The 22,698-nt window shown below is 38.5% G+C and overlaps 2 protein-coding genes across 4 annotated transcripts; one reads left to right on the top strand and one right to left on the bottom strand.

Annotated features, from left to right (window-relative positions):
* Positions 1-459: 459 nt before the first annotated feature.
* On the bottom strand, positions 460-3,304 carry NDUFB1 (NADH:ubiquinone oxidoreductase subunit B1). 3 transcript variants are annotated; one of them, XM_039712571.1, is made up of 3 exons: positions 3,163-3,304; positions 1,908-2,052; positions 460-776 (listed from the first exon to the last, which is right to left on the bottom strand). In XM_039712571.1, exons 2-3 carry the CDS (start codon positions 2,045-2,047, stop codon positions 740-742), a joined length of 177 nt encoding a protein of 58 aa, XP_039568505.1. In that variant the 5' UTR covers positions 2,048-2,052; positions 3,163-3,304; the 3' UTR covers positions 460-739. The 3 variants fall into 3 exon arrangements, with proteins under 3 accessions (XP_039568505.1, XP_039568506.1, XP_039568507.1); XM_039712572.1 differs by having other exon boundaries at positions 1,908-2,049; XM_039712573.1 differs by lacking the exon at positions 3,163-3,304 and adding an exon at positions 2,892-2,910.
* CPSF2 (cleavage and polyadenylation specific factor 2) lies at positions 3,290-18,404 on the top strand. The gene is made up of 15 exons (XM_039712570.1): positions 3,290-3,385; positions 3,907-4,092; positions 5,533-5,692; positions 5,777-5,882; positions 7,364-7,493; positions 7,818-7,933; positions 8,502-8,689; positions 9,102-9,392; positions 10,436-10,536; positions 10,873-11,073; positions 11,656-11,808; positions 12,353-12,578; positions 14,377-14,676; positions 15,618-15,752; positions 15,900-18,404. Exons 2-15 carry the CDS (start codon positions 3,944-3,946, stop codon positions 15,990-15,992), a joined length of 2,349 nt encoding a protein of 782 aa, XP_039568504.1. The 5' UTR covers positions 3,290-3,385; positions 3,907-3,943; the 3' UTR covers positions 15,993-18,404.
* The last annotated feature ends 4,294 nt before the right edge of the window (positions 18,405-22,698 follow it).

Genomic DNA, 22,698 nt, shown 5'->3' with positions numbered 1-22,698 from the left:
CGCCGCCGCGGGACCGGCACCGGCACCGCTCCGGTACTGCACCGCCGCTCCGCCGGAGAGCCCGCACCAGGACCGGCACCGCTCCGGCACCGGGACCGCCGCTCCGCCGGAGAGTCCCGCACCGGGACTGCACCGCTGCTCCCCCGGAGAGCCCGCACCGGCACCGGCACCGCTCCGGTACCGGGACCGCTGCTCCGCCGGAGAGCCCGCACCGGCCCCTTACCGCTTGTCCCCCACCGGCCCCGGCCGCTCCTGCCGTGTGCTCAGCAGCCCCTCACACCCTCCCGGCCCGCTCCCAAGCAACAGTCGCTGCTTAACCACCGCTCCAAACAAGCCTACAGAGGAAAGCCAGGAAGAAACGTAAGCAGGGTCAGCAGCTGTCAGCACACTCTGGGTTTGTGGAATGAAATAGCTGTAAACACGTGGACTCCACACCATACACAACAATAACAACATAAATGATTTTTGCATAGTTTATTCTATAGTTCTTCCTCTCCCATCCAGAGTAGGAAAGAAAATTTTCTCAATGCTTATGGACTAATGGAATTCCTGAACACATATTAGTCATGTAATTAAATCAACTTCAAAAAGTAACACCAGAAATTAAACTAGCACTGATGAATTGCAGATGTCCTTTACTGTAGTATCCTCTCAGGGTAAAATCCATATTCCTGTTCTTTCAATATGTAAGGTAAGATGATGAATCAAACAAAAATGTCTTCCTTTTCATCATCAGCTTTTATCTCCATGTTGCTTCTTCACCAGGCTTCAACTCCCTGTACAAAAGAAAACAAAAACCAAGAGGGAAGAGACTGAAATTAGTATCTTTCTTTCTAGAATAATTATTAATAAATGTACTTATTTGTATTAGTTTATATTCAACAATACCTTCATTCTGAGATTTATGTAAAAATTTAACTTTCCTTGCAATTGCAGTCAGTTAAAAATCTTTCCATACTGATAAACTGCCTTGTTTCTTTCAAAAGCTTCAAGGGATTGAGTCCTCTGAATTCCCATTCATTTACATGGAAGCACAGAACAGCTGACTTCTAAGGAGTTAAGACTTTTAATTGGATACAAAATGAAAAATTCTACTTCTTTTAAATATAATAATTCATTGCTTTAGTGGAGAGGTGTGTAAGAAGAAGGGATTTTTACAAGATGCTGACATAGCAGCCCAACTTCACTAACAAATACATTAAGGTAAGTGCTAATGTACCCATGGGGTAGATTATGTCAAAAGCTTTCTTTCTTACTCAAAATTAATTTAGGTGAGGCCAGAGTTGGAAGAAAAATCCACTGGCAAACTGATAGCACTCCTACTATCAGTGTTTATGCAACATGATTTTTTTCCCCTCTTCTTTTGTTAACCTGATGATCTAATACAGAATTAGAAGTGACACAGATGAGTCAATGCCTGAAGTTCTCTGATGCAAATACTCCCTGAGGAGTCAGAGCCAGGAAACCCAAACTGATCAGTGCATATAATCACATCATTCAGTGAAGATATAGCAGCATGTATGTTAATTTTCAAGAACTTGGTAATTATTTTTAAGTACCACGCATTTAAGTAACACGTATTTGGTTAAAAAGCACTGTGATACATTTAAATTTAAGAGGGAAAATTAAAACTCAAGCACCATGTTTCCTGGTGAAGTTATAGTCAAAATAATAGTTTCCGTATTTCATGACCAAGAACTTGACAGTAGCTAATGACCCTTTCTTTCATGAAGATAGCTCCTAAAGATTCCATTTTCAGACGTATTACTGACCTAAAACACTTCATGAATGCTTGATACTTTTAGGCCTTTCTTCCCCTTTTTCCATTACATTCATAACTAAAAAAGAACTGAGAAGCACTTTGAAAAATAACTATATATGTATAGAAGAGGCATCATAAAGCAGACCTTTTATATAATAAGCTCTTGTTTCTGAAGGCAGACAATCTTTCATCATTCCATCTGTCCAAATAGCATCCAATCACAAATCCTAAGGGAACCAGGATGTGAACCCAGTGTTCACGCACAGCTTGGGCGAAATTCACCATGACTGCTGGAAAGAAAAGCATAAAAGGTAAGTGGTACTAATAAATCTGCATTTGGAAACTGTTGCATGCTTGGCACCTTTACTCTCACTTATTAGGATTCTACAATGACATAATACACGTGAGGGCTATCAAACACTTCCTAGGAGACGCATGCTGCTCTCAAACCCATACCTGAGTTTTTTAATAATAATCCTAACTGTTGACCCTGGGAAAAAGGATTTCATCTTAAAACAGGACAGAAATAGAACATCTCTTTAATTTACTCATTAAAGCAACTCTACAGAAGTATGTTGCTCTGTAAAACATTAGGAACACTTTCATAGCCTAAACTCCTGTAGAAGGACACTTTATTATCTGTGTCAAGTCTCAAAGACAAGTTGTATATTTAGTGGGGAGCTGACAGATGAGAAAGGACATTTCTGAAATAAGGAAGAACATTTCTAAAATCACAGAATGACAGAATTATGACAGTTGGGATGGACTTCTTGAGATCATCCAGTCAAACCTCCCTGCCAAGGCAGGATCACCTGCAGCAGATAACACAGGAACACATCCAGGTGGTTTTTGAATGTCCCCAGAGAGGGAGACTCCACGGCAGAGCTGTTGCAGTGCTCTGTCACCCCCAATTTATAGGAGTCTTTCCTCATCTTGAGGCCGAACTTGTGTTTTAGTTTATGGGCATTGCTCCTTGTCCCGTTGGTGGGCACCAATGAAGAGTCTGGCACCCGCCTTTGAGGTATTTACAGGCACTAACGAGACCCCCTCGCATTCTTCTCTTTTCCGCACTAACGAGGCCCTGCAATCCTTTCCAACCCAACCAAAGCCCTCCAGACCAGGGGCTCACACGCGACACAGCGCAGTCTGTCACGCAGCCCCCGCGGGACCCCCGGGCCCGGCCGCTGGCACGGGACACGGCCGCAGCACCCGCGGCCGAGCCGCCCCGGCCTGCCCGGGGCCCGACCGCCCCCCCAGCGGCAACAGCGCCACAAAGCCCCACGGCTGAGGCGCGCTCCCGCCCGCCGCCGTGCCCCGGCCGAAGGGGTAGGGGACAGGGGTAGGGGACAGGGCTGAGGGGCGCTCCCAGGGAGGTCCGACCGGCCCCGCCATTCCATTACCGCCGCTCCGCCAGCACCGGGCCCCGCCGCGGCCGCGCCAAGGGCACCGGGAACGGGCGGGCCGGCCGAAACCACGGGCGGCGCAGCCGCGGGGGAGGAGCGCCCTCCCCCCGGCGGGCTCGCGGTGGTGCCGCCCGCTCCGCTTCCGCCGGCTGCCCCTCCTCCCCGCCTCCCGCAAGATGGCGGCGAGCGCGGCGCGGGCTGGGGGTGGTTGAGGGCGCAGGTATCGGCTCTTTCACATCATCCTCCTCTTCCCCTTGTTCTCCTCGTCTCGGACTGGAGTGGGCGCAGGGTTCGCCCCCGTGACGCCGTCCCCGCCCGGCGAGAGGCCAGGCTGGGGCGTCAGGCCCGGGCCCGGTGGGGCGCTGGAGCCCGGAGCCCCCGGCCCGCCCCGCGCTCTGCCCCTGCTCGGGCAGGCCCTGGGTTTGAGGGGTCGCGGCCCTGGATGTGCCTTCTCTGGGTGCCCCCATCCAGCTCCCTGGAGCTGCTGTTAACTGCGCTGCTCCTAGGGATTCTTAAAAAAAAATATTCTTAATGTATATTGTAGAAAATTAACCGCACTTCTTTCTAATAAGACCTGCAAGAGTAGAATGTTAATATCTGAGACTTAATTGGTATCGAGCAGCTGTATTGAACAGTATTAACACCCTTAGCCTGTGTATTTTTAGGAATATGTGAAGCTAGATCTCAGTAAATGGGATTTTTCTTTGTGTCAGTCAACGAAACATTTTGTCCCCCATTCAGATTAGTTCTTTTGGAGATTAAACACTTGGAGAGGAAAATGACATCGATTATCAAGTTGACTACGCTCTCGGGGGTGCAGGAGGAATCTGCCCTCTGCTATCTTTTGCAAGTAGATGAGTTTCGTTTTCTTTTGGACTGTGGCTGGGATGAAAACTTTTCTATGGATATTATTGATTCTCTGAGGAAGTAAGTAGTTCAGTTCATACACCTAATTTTTAAATAGGGTTTGGTCTGTCTTGAAAGTTTTCAAAATTCCATGCAGTGGTATAATGTATGTTGTTGCTAAATGCAGAATTGTTAATTTGTTTTGTTTTGTGTATATTTCACGTGAAGGGACTCACACTGCTGAAACATTTCCTGCAAAAACTTGGGATTTTTTTTCTTGTCAGTCCAGTGAGTTGTGTCTCTTAACTGTCATTTTCTAACTTCAAAAAATTCAGTTTTTCTTTCGGCTTGGATGATTTGTTTAGTTGTCATAAATGTGACATAGTTTAGGGGAGACTGACCTTGACTCTCAGCTAATTTGGAATAGTTAACTAAGTTTTTAATAGGAAAGGAAGCCTTCCTGCAAGTAGGCTGAAGACAAAGCATTTCAACTCTTGGGTCTTGCTTCAGTTTGAACAGACTGTCAGGAAAACACCTTCTGTCAGGACACCAGCCCTGCAAAGGGAAAAAAACCCTCCAAGCCAAAATCTGTGAACTTCTTCAAAATACTGAACTTCTTCAGGTGTACAGCAAGGAGCTGTGCTGATTGCATTGGGACTGAAACATGGAAATTTGGGAGAGGAACTGCGCTTGTTGTTACAGTTTTGTAGCATTGACACACTTGTAGTGTTTGAAGTCTTTTAAGTGAGGATTGTTAGGTACTGAGGATAATTTATAAAATTTTTCAAGTGTCTTATCTAAGAAGCAATTAGATAAAATTCCCTTTTTCATAACAGCCCTCGAGAAGAATGGCTGTGTGCCCCACTTACTATGCAAGGGAACAAAAAGCTGTCAGTTCAGCTTGCATTTTCATTTGTTACATGTGTTTTATGCCCTCAAGTTTTTTAGTTATGATATGTAGAAGGGTTTTAGTCTGAGTTCTAATTTTATGCAACACTTTGCAAGGAAAAAAAAAGTTTTAAATCTCACAAACTGATGTGCTACTTAAATGATATGTTTGATATTTTCTATATTTAAAGAAATATATTTTGATTTGATCTTTATCAGTTTAAGGATTGTTGTGTCTTTGGTCCTGTTACTTGGTCACTCTCATCAGAAGAAAAGTTGTGGTCTGTTTTGGGGTGTATAAGCAATTTGTAGCACATCTGTCCTGATAATATTCCTGGTCCCTCAGTTAATTTACTTTCTGGTGTCCACTTATATACTAAGGTCTTTCTCATCAGGAGTTTGATGTGAAACTTACTTCTTCAGATCTTAAAAGTTATGTTTTCTGAAGTTACTTGTGTTTTTAAGTACTTGAACATTAGGAAACACCTGTAAGTTTTAATTATGATTTTGAAAACTGTCAATTTGTTGTTTAGCATTCAGACTGTGTATGTTTTCTAAAAACAGCCCTAGCAGGAGACAGACAAAACCATGCAGAGCTCCTTTCAATGGCTTTTGTTGGCCCTCTCTTTATAGGCATGTACACCAGGTTGATGCTGTTCTTCTTTCCCACCCTGATCCTCTACACCTTGGTGCCCTTCCATATGCAGTTGGAAAAATGGGATTGAATTGTGCCATTTATGCCACTATTCCTGTGTATAAAATGGGGCAGATGTTTATGTATGATCTCTACCAGGTATGTTTGAGTTGGTGCTTTCATCCCCAACATCTTTGATATGGTGGAGTGTTTGAATGCTCTGTACCTCTTTGTTTGTTTTAGTCCCGCCATAATACTGAAGATTTCACACTCTTTACATTGGATGATGTAGATGCAGCCTTTGATAAGATACAACAGCTGAAGTTTTCTCAGATTGTGAACTTAAAAGGTAAAGTTGTCACCAAAGCCTCAAGACATTACTATTAGTGAAAGGCAACAGAGCAGTTAAGAGTTAAAGAAACCTCGCTGAAGGGAATGAGTTTTGAAATACTGTGTGTTTTGCAGTGTTTATTCATTAGCCTCATGTCAGTCTGTGGCAATTGCAATTGTATCTAAAAATGGATAGAATTTTCACTTAATGAGGAGGAGGTCATGCCAAACAATGTTTAGATGTTTATTTCTCTTTTGTGTTTTTGTAACTTCTCTTGGAATTTACTGATGTCTGTTAAAAGTGTTTACTTACCTCTAGAGGCAGATACCTCAGAACTCTCCATAACAATAACACAAGGGAAAGCTTTGTAGAGCAGGTTACAGAGATGAAGTTACAGCACGTGCATGGTTTAATGGGGAGATCTTCAGTGACTCAGATCATAAGCAGGGTAGTGTATTGCTGGCACCCGTGACAATCAGCAGCTTTCCACTCGTGTTGAATGCAAAGATCAGAATAAAATAAAAACTCTTCTTGAACAGAGACACATACAGGCTGACCACCAGCAGTTTGTCTCTGAAGTGCACGTTTTTTCCAGGTTCATGAATAGTGTGCCAAAATACTTGCCTTCTTATTTGGAAAATAGAAAGAGGATGTTGTCCTTGAAAGACTGTTGGCCCCTTTTTGAGACAGTTGTAGCAAGGCTATGTCTGCCCTGGCAATTTTTACAGCTAAAGAGCAATTTTATCATATAACCATTTTAAAACAACTAACTTATTTTATATTTAATGGAGGTGATTTGGAAAGACTTGATGGAGGCTTTTAAGAAGATAATATATGTTTAATTATTAATTATTACCATGCATTTAATGAAGCAGAGTCAGTGAGTGATGGTTGTGGGTGGTCTCGTTTTAATCTGACAAACATTTGGGCTGGTATCAATGACAAGGGAGCAACAGTGCATTTGAAAAATGCATCAGGTGCTGAAAAGTTCTCTCATCCCTGACTGCAGCACCTTTTCTGAGCACCTTTTCTGCTATGGTTTAACTTGTGTTTGTCATTCTGGAAAGCTTCCAGATTGTGTAATTTATATAAGTTTTCCTAGGTACCTCAAAAGTGAGTGATACAGTAAACATTTAGTGTTGCCCCAGAGAAGAACCTGGCTTTCATCATTATGCTTGCTTTCTTGTGATATGTTTTTTATATAATTTACTGTTGTTTATGTCCGTAGTTACAGTGGCTCTGAGTATCAGTGGGAGGTGGAGGGAAGAAGTGATCTTTGCTTTATTTTTTTTTTCTGGAGGAAATATAAAAGTGAATTGCAAAATATATTGACATTACTGCTTAGACGGGAAGGACAGATTTTACTGTTTTTTCATACTTCATTTGATTTTTTTCACAGTGGTAATTTGGGTATTCAGTTGTTTCAAGTTACTATGTCTTGTTCAGAATAATGGATTTGAATGTGTGTAATCTACCTAAAATACTGAAAACCTTTGTAGGCAAAGGACATGGTTTGTCAATCACACCATTGCCAGCTGGTCACATGATAGGAGGCACAATTTGGAAGATTGTCAAGGATGGGGAGGAAGAAATTGTTTATGCCGTTGATTTCAACCACAAGAGGGAGATGTAAGTTCAACATAGTAATGTATAGTTCTTAGCTGTGTTAGCTGTGTATCATTTAGTGGGTGATAAAGAGGTGTGGAAGCAGAAGTGCATTTCCAGTTCTAATAAGACCACTAATTTCATTTGCATCCAAATTAATCAGTTTGAAGCAAGCATTAGCTCTGGGTTTCTTTATTCTTTTTTATTTATTTGTAAATTTGAAGCAGGAAGCATTCAGCAGCTGAGTAGTTTGGTTTCTGTACATGCAGATATCTGGAATCTAGCTGCTTTATTTTTTCTTGTAAAATAGAAATGCAAAAAAGTGAGATTTTTTCCTTTTTTCCACAGCCATCTGAATGGGTGTTCCTTGGAAATGTTGAGCAGGCCTTCATTGCTTATTACAGATTCATTTAATGCTACTTATGTGCAACCCAGGAGGAAGCAGAGGGATGAACAGCTGCTGAGTATGTATTGTTTCAGCTTCAAAAATATCAGTAATGTGATTTATTAGACACTATAAATTATTTTTCTATGATAAATTCATTAGCATTTAAACTTAAGAACCCTTATTAAAATGTAACAAGTTTTGAATTACTCTTTTCTGGTGATACTGATCCTGTGAGTTAAATGTTTTCCTAACAACAATGAACTATATTTGAAAACAGTGTATTTTATCCAGAATCCTTAAATCTCTTCAGGGATTTTTAAATTACCTTCCTCAGCACTTTCTTTTTTAAACTCCATTTTCTGTTGTTTTTTAATTAAAAAACCAAAAAGAAACAAACAAAAGAAAGAAATACCAAGGCAGAGAGATCTTCAGAGCTACTGAGAAAATTCCAGCTGCCTTTAATTTTTGGTGAGAGTGTGGATTTGGATCTCTTTTGAAGTTTCATTTGTTTCTGTGTTCAGTATACTTTTGAATATGATTGTTAGTGTGGTATAACAAAAAAAAAATTCCAAGCCACAGCACAAACCTTCTAACTTTGGTTCAAAGTATAAGTAGGCTTTTGTTTTGTTTTTAATTCTTCCTAGCTAATGTTTTGGAGACATTACGAGGTGATGGAAATGTATTAATAGCCGTGGATACAGCAGGCAGAGTTCTGGAACTTGCTCAGCTTCTTGATCAGATCTGGAGAACAAAAGATGCAGGATTAGGAGTCTACTCTCTTGCACTTTTGAATAATGTCAGCTACAATGTAGTGGAATTCTCTAAATCACAGGTTTGTTTTGATTTTAAAATCCAATTATGAAGAGTAAAGGAACATTTATGCAAAAGCTTTTCTTTTTAATGGTAAAAAATGGCCAAATACTGGGGGAATGTCCTTATTCTGTAGTGCATGTTTGTGTCTCAGCTCTTTTGATCAAGTAACACACTGTCCAGTTGTGACAGTGGGCATGTTTCTTCATAGTGATTTCTGTCTTTACAATAAGACTTGTTAGCATAATTCATAGTTGTTGAAAAAGAGAACTTAAAGTACTTGTTTCAGTGTTGGTTATGCTCAACATTATTTCTTCACCTGCTGGGAAATACTGAAGTAATCATGGGCATATTGCATCCTGTACTTCATATGAAGCTTGTACTGTTGAACAACTTGTATTTGTGTAGATAACTTTCTCTAATATGTATTTTAGGTTGAATGGATGAGTGACAAGTTGATGAGGTGCTTTGAAGACAAGAGAAACAACCCTTTTCAGTTCCGCCATCTCTCCTTATGTCACAGTCTGTCTGATCTGGCTCGAGTGCCTAGTCCAAAAGTTGTTCTTGCAAGTCAGCCTGACTTGGAGTGTGGGTTTTCTAGAGATCTTTTCATTCAGTGGTGCCAGGATTCCAAAAACTCCATAATTTTAACTTATCGCACTACACCTGGAACATTAGCACGATTCCTGATTGATAATCCTTCTGAAAAAGTTATAGATATTGAGGTAAGAGTTGTTTCTATTACTCCAGGTTTTTACTGTGGGCCATCTGGAGTCCTGTGGGCAAAACTGAACATAATTTCCCTTTTGATCTTCTGGAAATGCTTCTAGTGGTGGTGAGAAACCTGAAATCAGTATGTTGCATATTTATCAGATTGTGGATAAATTTACATAAAAATAAGTCTCCTACTGAGAACTGCAAAATGCTTTTTCACGGCATGGCAAAATTAATAGAGCTGAGCATGAAGCTCCTTTTAAATATTTATTCTTAGACAACTTGTTCCTTTGTGTTTCTATTATAATAGAAAAAAGTCTGCTTGCAGCTGCTGTACAGATTACCACATATGATGGGTTAGTCTTGCTGGAAAATTCTCCCGGTTTGGGTGAGAGGAGAATCAAGTCAAATTAATATAATATATCCCAACAGGATTAGAAGGATAAGCAAGTGCTGGAAATTAGGAGATAATTAATTGCTATTCATGCTTTCAAATTGTTTTTAATAATCTCTACACCTGTGTCTACTTCCTTCTGGTGCACATTGTTAATTTATGGAAGTCCCCTGTGGTTGCAGTGGAAATTTCAATACTGGTGATGCAGCTTTATTTGGATGGAAATAATTGAATTATAGTATTAGATTATTACTAGAATTCAATTTATTCAGAGTGAGCTGTACTCAGAAAACAAGAAACAAAATCTACCATTATTTTGCCAGTTACTATGACTTTTGTAGGTTCTTCTGGTTTGATGTTAATGATAGAAAAACTAAAAAAACACTGCTCATCTAAGATTATTTGCCTTCACTTATTTTTGGAAAGCTTAATTGATTTTAATATTTTTAGAAATGCTTTAATTTAAAGTAGACTGTACAAATTGACACTATCATGATGCCAAGGTACCACATTTTTGCTATAGTCTTGTTTTGTATGTGACATACAATTTATACTTGCCCTTGGTGCCCAAGGACAAATATTCTTGTCAGCAGCATATAGGAGAAGTATTAAAGTTGTGTCAGCTACTCACAATAACATTAATTTTAATTCCATCTGCAGTTGAGAAAACGTGTCAAGTTGGAAGGAAAAGAACTTGAAGAATACCTAGAAAAGGAAAAACTAAAGAAAGAGGCAGCTAAGAAGTTAGAGCAGTCTAAAGAGTAAGTATGTTTGCTCATTCTGCTGTTATGGTCAGAGTTGAGATTTCTGTGTGATTATTCTGCTCCTCCAACTCTTGTCAGGCCTAAATGAGAGTTAGAGTTTCAGTAGCCTTGTCTGAGGGCCCTGAGGAGTCAGGAGTGGCTGTCTGTAATCTGTTGTCCTGATAGACCCAGTTTCTGGGTCGGCCATTTGACTGAGCTCTTTCTCAGATACGCAAACTGCCCTTGGCCTTGGTTAGTGTTATGTCAACTGTTATTTTCTAGTCAGTGTGTTTATGTAATATGAAACCTGAAGAACAAAAAGAAGTGCTAGGTGTTTTTGGAATGTCATTTCAGGGCAGATATTGATTCCAGTGATGAGAGTGATGCTGAAGAGGACATTGATCAGCCAACTTTACATAAGACCAAACATGATTTGATGATGAAAGGTGAAGGTAGCCGGAAAGGAAGCTTCTTCAAACAGGCAAAAAAATCTTACCCAATGTTTCCAGCTCCTGAAGAAAGAATTAAATGGGATGAATATGGTGAAATTATCAAGTATGTGGTGGTAATGTATACTAACATAGTAGCTATGAAATAATCAAAAACTAGGAGGAATTAAATTCAGCATTTTGTCTCTTTTGCAGCATTGCTATATGCTCTTCAAACTGTTAAGTCTTAGACAAAGCTTATGATAAGGATTGAAGCTGCAGAGTGCTGATCCTTGACCTTTTCACTCCAGGTTTTTTTTTTTTTTAATCTTTTGAGATAGAAGATTTTAAATTCTTTTAACCTGACTTTTTCTGCTTTAAATTTCACTTAATGTTAAATTTGTGATGTGAGAAAACACTGTCCATCCTAACAAAATTCACTGAATTTGGCGGCTTTGCATAAGGAATACTTGCTAGAAATCCTCAATTTGCTAGTATTTCCTAAGTTATTCAAGTTCTTTTTTAAGATGGGAAGGTCATCTTTTCCAAATCAGCTCTGTTCAAGTATGGAAGTATTTGGCAGGTGTAGTAAAATTGCTGGCAATAACAGTTACAAAAAATATTAGTGGTAATAATCAGCACTGTTTGTTTTTATATTAGGTAGTGCTTTGGTTTTACTCTAAAAAGCAAAATACCTTTCATTCTTTAGACCTGAGGATTTTCTAGTTCCAGAGCTTCAAGCAACAGAAGAAGAAAAAAGCAAATTAGAGTCTGGTTTGACAAATGGAGAGGAGCCTATGGACCAGGATTTATCAGATGTTCCTACCAAATGTATTTCTGCAACAGAATCCATGGAAATTAAGTGAGTGACTTTGTTCTTCTCAGTCCTAGAGCACTGGCATGAGTACAGTGCAAATTGGGTAAAAGGCTAGCTTGGATTTAAGAAAGTGGGAAGGGACTTGATTTTTGTTTATTTTTTTTCCCCAGCCTAAGTTGTATTTTACTAGTCTTTCTGGGAGCACAGAAGAGACATGGTTCCCCACTCTTAAAAAAATTGGTGTATTTCCTGTCTTATGGAGACAACTGGAAGAGATAGAAGAAATTATATAATAGTACATTAGCACAGATATTAAGTATGTTTTGTTGAAAGGATAACATTCAAATATGCTTATTTCATGGATAATTTATTTTTTGGATAAATACATAAGTTAATTTTGTGAATGTAGTGTTAAATACACACATGCTAATATTTGACAACTGTATTCTACAGATCCCCAATATACCTTGTGCTGACAGCTTTTGTTGATGTACAATAATTTAAAAATATCTTAAAGTGTTTTGGAGCACTCAAAGGTTTATTCTTTTAAACTAAAACATATTATTGCTGGTTTTTTTATTCAAACTAGAGCCAGAGTTACATACATTGACTATGAAGGACGTTCAGATGGGGACTCAATTAAAAAAATTATTAACCAAATGAAACCAAGACAGCTGGTGATTGTCCATGGACCACCTGAGGCCAGTCAGGACCTTGCAGAATGTTGTAGAGCTTTTGGTGGAAAAGATATTAAAGTTTACATGCCCAAACTTCATGAAACTGTAGATGCTACAAGTGAAACTCACATTTACCAGGTAAGGTAGTGGAATTTTCAGTTATGTAACTACTGTGGGCTGTAGTGGAGCTGTATGAGCAGAATGTAATTTGCCCTCTGTTTTTTGGGAGAGGAGAGGTGGTACCACCTGTGAGTTCATTTACCTTTGTGTGATCAAGGCATTAGTTGTGTTTTTCTTCCTTTCATTTCTTCCTTTCATTCTCCTGAGGCTTATTATTCATAAGTGTTTGAAAGCTTGAATGTGATATCAGTGTGTTTTTACCTGAAGTGCAAAAGACAACATTTGTGTTCACAGGGGCATCAGTTTGCTTTATTGAAGTATGTACAAATGTATAATGCCTATATTTAGAATACCATTGTATACCAGCTGCAATTGAGGATTCTCTTTAGAATCTCAAATGGAGCCTTAAAGAGCTAGAATAAAGAAATGCTTCATACTTAAATAGTACCTAAGAGTGAACATGTAAAATTAGGAGCAAGTTAATGATAAAAACAAATAAGATACCTATTCCCCCAAAAAACTTAATATGATGATTATTGGAAAGTAAAGTTATGATAATGTATTGCTGTGCGTAAGCACAGCAATACATTATCATAACTTTATTATAATTAAATGTAAATTATTATTTTCAATTATTATGAAATTATTATTTTCAATTATTATGAAATTATCATAACTTTATTATAATTAAATGAAAATGAAATGCAATATATTAAGTTCTAAATAAGAAAGCTGCAATAGTTTGTGTGAATTATGTGAAAATTGTGTATGTTCGTAATTCAATTTTTGTTGTTCAGAGGGAAGTCTCTCACGAACATTTTTTTGCAGTTGTCCTTTATTCCTTTGTTCTTTTAAAGTTAATAGAAAAACATTGGTAGAATTGTTGGAAGAGGTACTTCTGTTTCTTTCCAGAGAAAAATCTGTTATCCTCTAGAAACTAGAAAGTTCCAGTTGTTATAAATCATCTAGTTATGGCAGCCTTAAAACAGTGTGTTTTCTGCTTGTGGTTTGTTGGTTGTTGGGATTTTTTTGTTTGTTTTTTAAGGCTATGAGAGTTGCTAGTGTGTAAGTTATTACCCAGGAGAAGTGCAGTGGTGATGATGAATTTGAAAATAATGGATGTGAGTGAAGTGTCAGTGTCACAGTGTCTTTGAGTGGGCTGTGCTGCACATGGGTGGGTAGCTGGTGGTTCTTTCACATGGTTGTAGCCTTGATTGCAGTATGGGACTCATGGACCTTCTAATGTGGATAACAATCTCTTAAGAGAAGAGCTTTATTTAAAGGATTAAAGTCTCTGTGTCCACCAGAGGAATCAGGGTAAGGGCATTTAAAAGTCTCATATTTACAACATCCTTTCTTATAATAAAATAATAATTATAATTTTTTTTAAGGGTTGAAATTTTGAACTATTCATCAGTAACCTAAATGTGTCTATAGAAACATCCTCTGAATTTGCTAGGACCAACTGGGGAACAACTTGGCTGTAAAAAAAGTTTCTGGTTTTAAAAATAAATTATTGTTCTTGCTGTAAATTTAAGTCAAGTTTGCAGTTCTATAGGTTCTTTTTTATTTTTAGCCAAGATGAGAAAGGTGTTGATCTCTGCTGCTTTTTAAAGTTGTGATATGAGTGTTACATATATTAAATTTTAAAGTATCTTGTCTTGGTGATACCAGTTCCATCCTTTCTCTCCACAAGAGTGCATGAATCAAACCACCTGGAAAGATGGTGAAGAGAAACTTGCTAATCTTTAAACTTGAAGTAAGACCTCTGTATTTTCCATGAAACTAACAGTACTTTTATTTTTGTGCAACCCAGGTCAGGTTGAAAGATTCTCTTGTCAGCTCTCTTCAGTTCTGTAAAGCCAAGGATGCCGAGTTGGCTTGGATAGATGGTGTTCTGGACATGAGGGTTTCAAAAGTGGATACTGGAGTTATTTTGGAAGAGGGAGAGTTGAGGGAAGATGAAGACTTAGAAATGCAAGTGGATGTGCCTTCTTCAGACTCGAGTGTGATTGCACAACAAAAGGCCATGAAAAGCCTCTTTGGTGATGATGACAAGGAGATGTGTGAGGAGAGCGAAATCATTCCTACTTTGGAACCTCTGCCACCTCATGAGGTACAGAAATGATGCTGCTCTGGTTTTCTTTTATGAAGACCTTTGTATTCATTTGTCTTTCTAGTGCTTAGAGGTTGATACTGTGATCTTACTCAAATGAAAGCCTAACTAAAACTGTGTTTTTGCGTTTCTGTTTGTTCAACCTGGTGCTGTTCTTTGTTCAGCTTTTATGCTTTTCAGTGAGGATGATCTTTTACATCCATTAACAGTGCCATATATTTATGAAATAAGATTATAATTAGTGTGTGTCATATCTGTAATTAGTACATGCAGATAGAGAAATCAGTTGGTGTTAGTAATTTCAGGATTTTATTACATTTTGTTGATGCTATGGAAGGTACTTCATATTCTCGAGATACAGATCTTTAACATTCATACATCTGCTTCTATAGTAGTCATTTGAGAGTTTATTAAATTTATCTTTTCTATAAATTTACCGTAGCTCTTAAACTACATTGCATTTTAGGAGATAACTATTTTATCTTTCTGTTGAATTATTCCAGTACCTTTTAATCTTAGAAATGCTTTTTAAGATTCTCTGCTTCACAGTCCTAAATGTAGTCTGTTCTGGGAGCTAGAGAATTGTGCAGACAACTCTAAATTCTGTTCAGACTCATGGCAACCATCATAGCACCCTGTACTGATCAGCAGTACAGCTCACCAGAGCTTGGTCCCTGGCACAGCATGCTTTGGAAGAGGGATCTCCATTGTAGCTTTCTGTTTGTCTATAATATGTGAGCAAAGAAAAACCTTTTGCTTTTTGTGTTGGGTAACTTCTAAGGCTTTTCTGTCCTCAAGATGTATTGCTGCGGGTGAACAGAAATAGAACCAATTTAGAGTCCTGTAGTCTTGGCCACACTGCTGCCAACGCAATAATGAGATCTTTGGGAAAATGGAAGGTGTCAAATAGAAGCAGTAAAATTGTGTGTGTTGTTTTGTAGGTTCTTGGGCATCAGTCTGTGTTTATGAATGAGCCAAGACTGTCTGACTTCAAGCAGGTTCTCTTGCGGGAAGGCATACAAGCTGAATTTGTTGGAGGAGTGCTTGTGTGCAACAACCTGGTGGCTGTCCGCAGGGTAAGTGTTCTGTGTTTTAATCTCTTGGAAAATAATATTATAAAATAATATATATTATTTTAGTAATAAATAAAATATTACTTTAGTAATAAAAGGAGTTTGTTATTAATGTAAAGATAATAAATTGAAACATGTCTTTTGTTTCAGACTGAAACAGGGCGGATTGGATTGGAAGGCTGCCTCTGCCAGGACTTCTATAGGATAAGAGACCTTTTATATGAGCAATATGCTATTGTCTAAGAAAAGTGCTGCAAAGGTGTTTTCACTTGAACTTTTACAGACAATGGAGGTTTCTTCCATTTCTGACTTTTTGTAGTTTTCTAATTTATACAGGGAAACCTAATTCATAAAGAGCAGTTAGCTGCCATGAACGTGTGAGTAACTGCTACTGTTGTTCATAAATCTGTTGGTGCATTCCATGTAGTTGACTCTTAAACTGTTACAACTTGGCATCTCCCACATAACACATTATAAATGAGTTTGACTATGAACGCTTCTCGGGAGAGGTTCAATTTGTCAGGGCATGTTTTGGTTTCACAGATTCTCCGTCAAAGAGTACAAAACATGTAAAAATCATTATTTTGTTCTAAAATAAGATTGGATAAAGAGCTTTGGTTTCTTTGGTTTTGGTTTCTGTGTGGTTGTTTTTGGTTTCGGTTGCTTGGGGGTTTTTAGTAAATTTGATTTCGGGAACAGTTTCAAGTATCTCCCTCTTTTGTTTTTAAATTGAGGTTAGTTGAAGCACATTATTAACAGCCCACTTAAAGCTAGACTGCTTAAAGTTTCCCCAGTGTTAATCTGGCTGCATCTGCTGTATCTGTTCCGTCTTACTGATTTGTTCTGAAACAGCATTTCATACTGTAATCTGCAGGATAAAAAATTGCTTGGGCAATTACTCCAAGAAGATTGGAATATGTTTTCAGGTAGTTTAAAATGCAGTAATTATGCTTGAGAGTAACTTCTGCGCAAACTTACAGAATTTGTAACTCCTAGCTCTTGCAAAATTATGCTAATTATAAAACTTTTCTAAGTTCTGATTTTGATACTTTTCAAAGTCGAAAGCCTTTATCCATGCACTGATGTTTGTTCAGAGTGCCATGAGCCAAGTTCAGGAAGATCTTTTCTCTTGAAATCTGGGTTCATGTAATGTGTTTAATGATTTTGTACCATGTTCTTCTGTTCTAGATGACAGTAAGACTTATTGTAGCTGCTGATGCTAGGAATTTACCTTACCTTTTAGGTAAGGATAAACACAGTTTTGAGTTCATTAATTTCTCAGAAATTAACTTATGAAAACAAATGGCCTCTCAAGTTTATTTAATCCTTTTCTCCCCTATCCATGTGTGAAACACCAGCTTTGGCAGTGGAGAGTTGTTTGCTTTTTACAGAAAACAATGTAATATATGCTCTTTGTGTGTATGCTTAAATAAAACCTTTTGAAAAAGTGGCAAAAAATAGCCCTGTGGGCTATCAATGGAAAGATAATTTGCTTTGCAATTCATTCTCAACAAAAATTTTCTGTCTGATCTACAGACTATTCTGTTTAAAATAGTAGCTTAAAAGTGAAGACTATTAAACATTTGATAGAACTGTATACTAGAAATGTAAAAAGCTTGAAAATACAATACTGAGTGAGAATGTATTTTCTTACACAAAATCTAGGGATAACTAGATAGCTCAGTGTTGTGGGGTTTTTTTCTTAACAGTCTAGAAAAATGTGTGTTTCCTTATATTGACATCCAGAACTTCATAGAAATGCTCTGGTTTTGTAGCAATGCTGTGTAAATCTATATGATGCTGAATACTTGTTGCTGAATACTATTGTATTACTACTGTTGCTGATACTAGTGAACTTTTATAAAGTGAATTACTTTGTACATAATCATATTGGCCGTAGGACTTCAACCTTGAGGAGTTAGGATGGGAAGGGATCGCATGTGCCTGCATGGAAAATACTAATAAAGAAAAAACCCCTTAGGAAGTCAAAATAGTGCTGTTTTTTAAAAATGGATAAAGATAGCACAGTGTGATCGTAAACCTTTCTATCAGTTTTGTTTGTTTTTCTGACCTACTGGTACAAATTCAGCTAAGATCACAAAATTTAAGTGTTATCAGTCCATAAATTCTAGTGTGTGATGACAGAGAATCCCAGATTAGTGCTATCACTGAGGAAAAGGCTCAAGTATAAGCACAACAGCTTCTTATTTTAGTCTATTCAGCATGAGTGTGGCTGAAGTGTGAAATCAGACCTAGAAAGCTGACTTGCAAGGTGAAAGTAGTCAGCTCAGTGCTGGGACTGGAGTTCTGGACATCTGTAGAGAATGCATCACAGGCTGCCCTGGTGCTGTGGGGCAGGTGTGCTCCTCAGCTGGGCATTCAGTGCTTGTAAAGCAGTCTGCACCTGAAGCTAGTGCTCATTAATTTTGCCTATTCTGCTGTCAGTTCCCTGATAAGTTCTTAACTATGATTTGCTTTAGACAGTAATTGAACTTCTGTGTGTGATTTTCAGAGTTACTAGTCTGGTTCTAGTTTTTACCTGAACTAAAAGATTGATTTCCCCTTACCTTCACAAAATGTCAGTCCTGCTGTGATCTGTAAGTTGTGTTTTCGAGTTTACATTTTCTTCATTAGCAGTAAAAGTGTGACAAAGAGTGCCATTTCTTATTCTGTGCTCTGTTGTTCGCGAGGGTAAGAGCATAAACTTCAAACCTAGTTTCAGTGTTCACCAGTTAAAAATATTTCCTTCCAGTGCTCTTGGCTAGTTCAGATTCCTCATCTAAGAAGCACCAAGGGTATGTGGAGACAGGAAAGGTCTCTAATGAAAAAAAATAATTTTAGCATTAGTTATTTTGCTGTTCCTATTATCAAAGCATAGCTTTACCCTAAATGAGATAATATTGTTTGTGACAGTTTGATTTTTAATCATTTTGCTTTGACAATATGGGCTGGAGGTGAAGGTGACAATCTTCTCCATTCTTCAACAATATTTAGATATAATCAGATCCATTCTCAAAATACGGGTTAATGGAAAGGTAGGATGCCCAGCGTTCTGTCAGAGTAACAGTCTTGGGAGAGCATTTGAGATCTACTTGCTGCTACAACTTGCTTGAAAATGTAGGGATTTTCCCATATCTCTACCAGTTTTTAATAGGAGTCAAATGCTGTTCATTAGGAATTAGCAAGCAGAGACATGCTCCCTCCCCACCCTCCAATCTAAATAATTGTTATAGATGGTTGTACCCTAAAACACTTGTTTTGTATAGAATCAAGATCTCTTTGATAAGGCATGACATGTATTGCTACTTCAGGTATTGAAGGGGGGTGTATTGCCTGGGGAAAACAAACTTGGTTCTGGCCAGGATAGGGTTGATTTCTGTAGCAGCCAGGAGGGGCATGGCCAAGACCCAGAGGTTATTCCATGCCACCTCAGGTCATTTTCCAAGAATGAGTAAGGGGGTCCCTTCCTGGCAGTGGTAAGCTATTGTTGGGCTCCCTTTGAGGCAGGGGTAAGCACTTACATGGGAATTGCTCACTTCCCTTGTACACTTCTGTTATTAATGTTGTTGCTGTTGCTGTTCATTTTCTTATTTCATTGCTGTTTCTGGTAAATTGGTCTTATCTCAACCCGCCATCTTCATTTTCTGTGACTCCAATTCTTCTCTTCAGCCCCAAGAGGGGAAGGGAGGAGTGAGCAAGTGGCACATGGTTTGGAGTGTTTTGGAGGAAACACTAAATAGGAGAATACCATTCCTAAACTGTGAAAACTGCTAAAACTTTTTGAGTCTTTGTCAAAAGTAGTCTTACTTTAAGGATTGGAATGTTGCATGATATTCTGTTTCATCACTTTTAGAGATGTTTTCATAGTTTTGAAAAGGAAGTGCTGGGGAAGTTGATCTCACAGCCAAATCTGATAAAGAAATGTATATAGTAACCAGAATTGTAGTTCTTGGTCTGAAAACTGTGTAAATCATCAATGGTAGTTCGAAATGGGATAATGAAACTAGATCAAAAGAATCTATAAAATAGCCTGTTGGCATTTATTTCTAAAAATACTTTAAACAGTATTAAGTCTTACTTTCTCTTGAGACTCGTTCTGATTGGGTAAGAGATATAATACAAAGATCAAAATCTCATAGAATCATAGAATGGTTTGGTTTGGGCCTTAAAGATCATCTTGTTTCAGTGCTCTGCCGTGGGCAGGACACCTTTCACTAGACCAGGCTGCTCAAAGCCCCATCCCATCTGGTCTTGAACACTTCCAGAGATGAGCCATCCACAGCTTCTCTGGGCAACTTGTGCCAGTATGTCACCCCCACTCATAGTGAAGAATTTCTTCCTAGTACCTAATCTAAACCTACTCTCGTTCAGTTTAAAGCCATTTCCCCTCATCCTATCACTATATGCCCTTGTAAAAAGTCTCTCTCCAGCTCTCCTGTAGGACCTCTTTAAGCACTGGAAGGTGCTGTAAGGTTTCCCCAGAGCTTTCTCTTCTCCAGGCTAGACCACCCCAATTCTCTCAGCCTGCCTTCATGGGAGAGGTGCTCCAGCCCCCTGATCGTCTTCGTGGCCTTCCTCTGCTGTTGTTCCACGTCCTTCCTGTGCTGAGGACCCCAGAGCTGGATTCAGCACTGCAGGTGGGATCTCACCAGAGTGGAGTTGAGGGCAGATCCCCTCCTTTACTCTGCTGCCCACGCTGCTTTATATGCTGTCCAGGATACAATTGGCTCTCTGGGATGCAAGAGCAGATTCCCAGATCATGTCCATCCTGCACCACCAGCATTTATTTTGGGAGTCTTGTTGTGTGGCTTGTTTCCTGCAAGTACAGTGCAGTTGCAGGTCAGTGGTAAGTGAACTGATTCTTCCTTGCAGCTCTAACTGTTCCTCACAGTGGTAGAAGAGGAATATAGTGACAAGTATTTGGTTTCATACAGTGAACTACAAGTTTTACTGTCTTTGATTGGTCGTGTATTACCACTGTGATAAGAATTGAAAAATCAAAAAAACCCAAACCCACTCCTGCATTATTTAGTAGAACTTCCAGTAAGCCCTGTAACTGTTTTCCTGGAAGAGAAGGATCCATACAAACTCTTAAGGTCAGAAGAAACAAGTTTGCTCTGTGAGCTTTAAGCAGTAAAAACCTGCCTGTTGTTGTATAATCCTCTTAGGTGATGCAAGCTGGATCTGTGATTCAACAGCTGAATGATAACAAGCTAAGCATCTGCCAAAAAGTATAGTTTGTAACTGCAATCTGGCAGTCACCGATTTTTGGTAATGAACAAATACATTACTTCAGTTCTGCAGGCTTCTCTTAAATATTTTTAATTTTCAATGCAGCTATTTTGAGGTGATAAAATCTTTTCTAAAAGCTACTTTTGACAAATGATTCTAAAGAAATTTGCAATGGTGGTCATTTAAATTAAAAAATAATACAATCTAAACCACAGGCTTTCTGTTGAACTTGGCTCAAAGTTGATACCAGTTTTTGTAAAACCAACTCTGGAAAATTACATGGGAAGCCAATGGAGAGTGTTCATCATGTTGTGCAGTATTGGCTACCAATGTACTTGCTGGTACTTGAGATGTAGAAAATAGAGCATAACATTTAATGTCAATAGCAATGTCAGAACTTTTGCAAGTAAATAAAAATTCCATCTTCACAATATTGAAGGTTTTTATTTTTACATGGAACCAAAATTATTTTTTCCTTTGTTTGTGGCTTGTTTATGGGAATATATAGGTGTGAAGAATGAACTCTTAGCAACACAGTTGTTAAGCAACAGCTCTTGGAGTGATTGATTTCTCAAGTGGTGGTTTCACTGATACCTTCTTAAAGTTGTCACTTCACTCAGTTTCCTTGTCTGCAAGAAGTCTCATTTAGTTTTCTCCCCAGTTCTGAACCATGTTGTGATACACAGCACAGTCATTTACTCAAGTGCTTTACGGCTCTGTAAATAAGAACAAGAACTCTGATTTGGAGTGAGGCAGTTTAGATTGCTTTGCTGAGTTCTAGCAAAGAAAGGAGATCATTAATAGCTCAGAGGTTTGAAGATTACCTTTTATTGGTGTTTAAGGTTATAGTTTTATGTTAAAACCATTGCAGTTAATCTAATCCAAGAGAACTGCTTCCTCTCCAGCTGTTAATATTTTTGTCGAAAGAGCATAAAGTGACTGACAGGTATTATACCTTATTTTCCAGTATACTTTATTTTACAGTATTTTTCTCCATCATAGTTGCTTCAAACTGTGGGGTTTTTAGTCTTTTAAGTCCATCTGTGTAAGTTTTATAGTGTGTTCATCTCAGCTGTTATTACCAAGGTTTCTTAGAAATAATCCTGAGGCAGGTAGGTAGTGTGTCTTTATCAGCAGTAACACTCAAATTGTGTAGTAAGGTCGTACAAGAGAATTTTGAAAGATTCTTTAAAGGAAAAAATGGGATACAGTTAGAACTTAATCATCACTGAAACTTAGTAGGACTGTCAGACATTTAATTTCTGTATCTACCTAGGACACAATGAGGGGAACAGGCATCTCAGGAATACTTTCTGGTGCCACTACAGTGAACTGTTAAATAAAAAAAAAATCAGCAAAAAAACAAGAAGGTTACCCACATTTACCTAACTAACTTGTTGCATATGCTTCAATATATGAACCTGAAAATGTTTTCGTGGTGTGGATTACATATCAAAAATTTGTGATATTGGATGTGATAACATTGCCACTCATTTTGTAATTTTTCTACATATCTGGGGCAACAGGTATAACATATCCAAGTAATTATTTCTGTTAGAGCAATATTGTATCTTTGGTTATTTTCAGAGAACTTGTTTAACTTTCATGGAGAAAAAAAACCCTGAGCATAATGTAATCTAATCAATACTTCCTAAATTATTGGCAGGTGCTCTGCAAGACATAGTAATGAACTTCTCTGGAAAATCATCAGGGAATT

The sequence above is a fragment of the Passer montanus genome, unplaced genomic scaffold (assembly GCF_014805655.1).
Source record: "Passer montanus isolate IOZ18808 unplaced genomic scaffold, ASM1480565v1 scaffold27, whole genome shotgun sequence".
Classification (NCBI taxonomy): domain Eukaryota; kingdom Metazoa; phylum Chordata; class Aves; order Passeriformes; family Passeridae; genus Passer; species Passer montanus.
Note: the sequence above shows the minus strand (reverse complement) of the source record. Positions and strands in the feature narration are given on the sequence as shown.

What these genes read in the sequence shown, in the direction of transcription:
- NDUFB1 (XM_039712571.1), bottom strand. Translation starts at nt 2,047, where the DNA reads ATGGTGAATTTCGCCCAAGCTGTGCGTGAACACTGGGTTCACATCCTG. An exon ending in AAGAGCTTATTATATAAAAG is followed by an intron (nt 777 to 1,907) that starts GTCTGCTTTATG and finishes TCTTTTGTACAG; the next exon opens with GGAGTTGAAGCCTGGTGAAG.
- CPSF2 (XM_039712570.1), top strand. Translation starts at nt 3,944, where the DNA reads ATGACATCGATTATCAAGTTGACTACGCTCTCGGGGGTGCAGGAGGAA. An exon ending in TCAGATTGTGAACTTAAAAG is followed by an intron (nt 5,883 to 7,363) that starts GTAAAGTTGTCA and finishes AAACCTTTGTAG; the next exon opens with GCAAAGGACATGGTTTGTCA. An exon ending in GAATATGGTGAAATTATCAA is followed by an intron (nt 11,074 to 11,655) that starts GTATGTGGTGGT and finishes TTCATTCTTTAG; the next exon opens with ACCTGAGGATTTTCTAGTTC.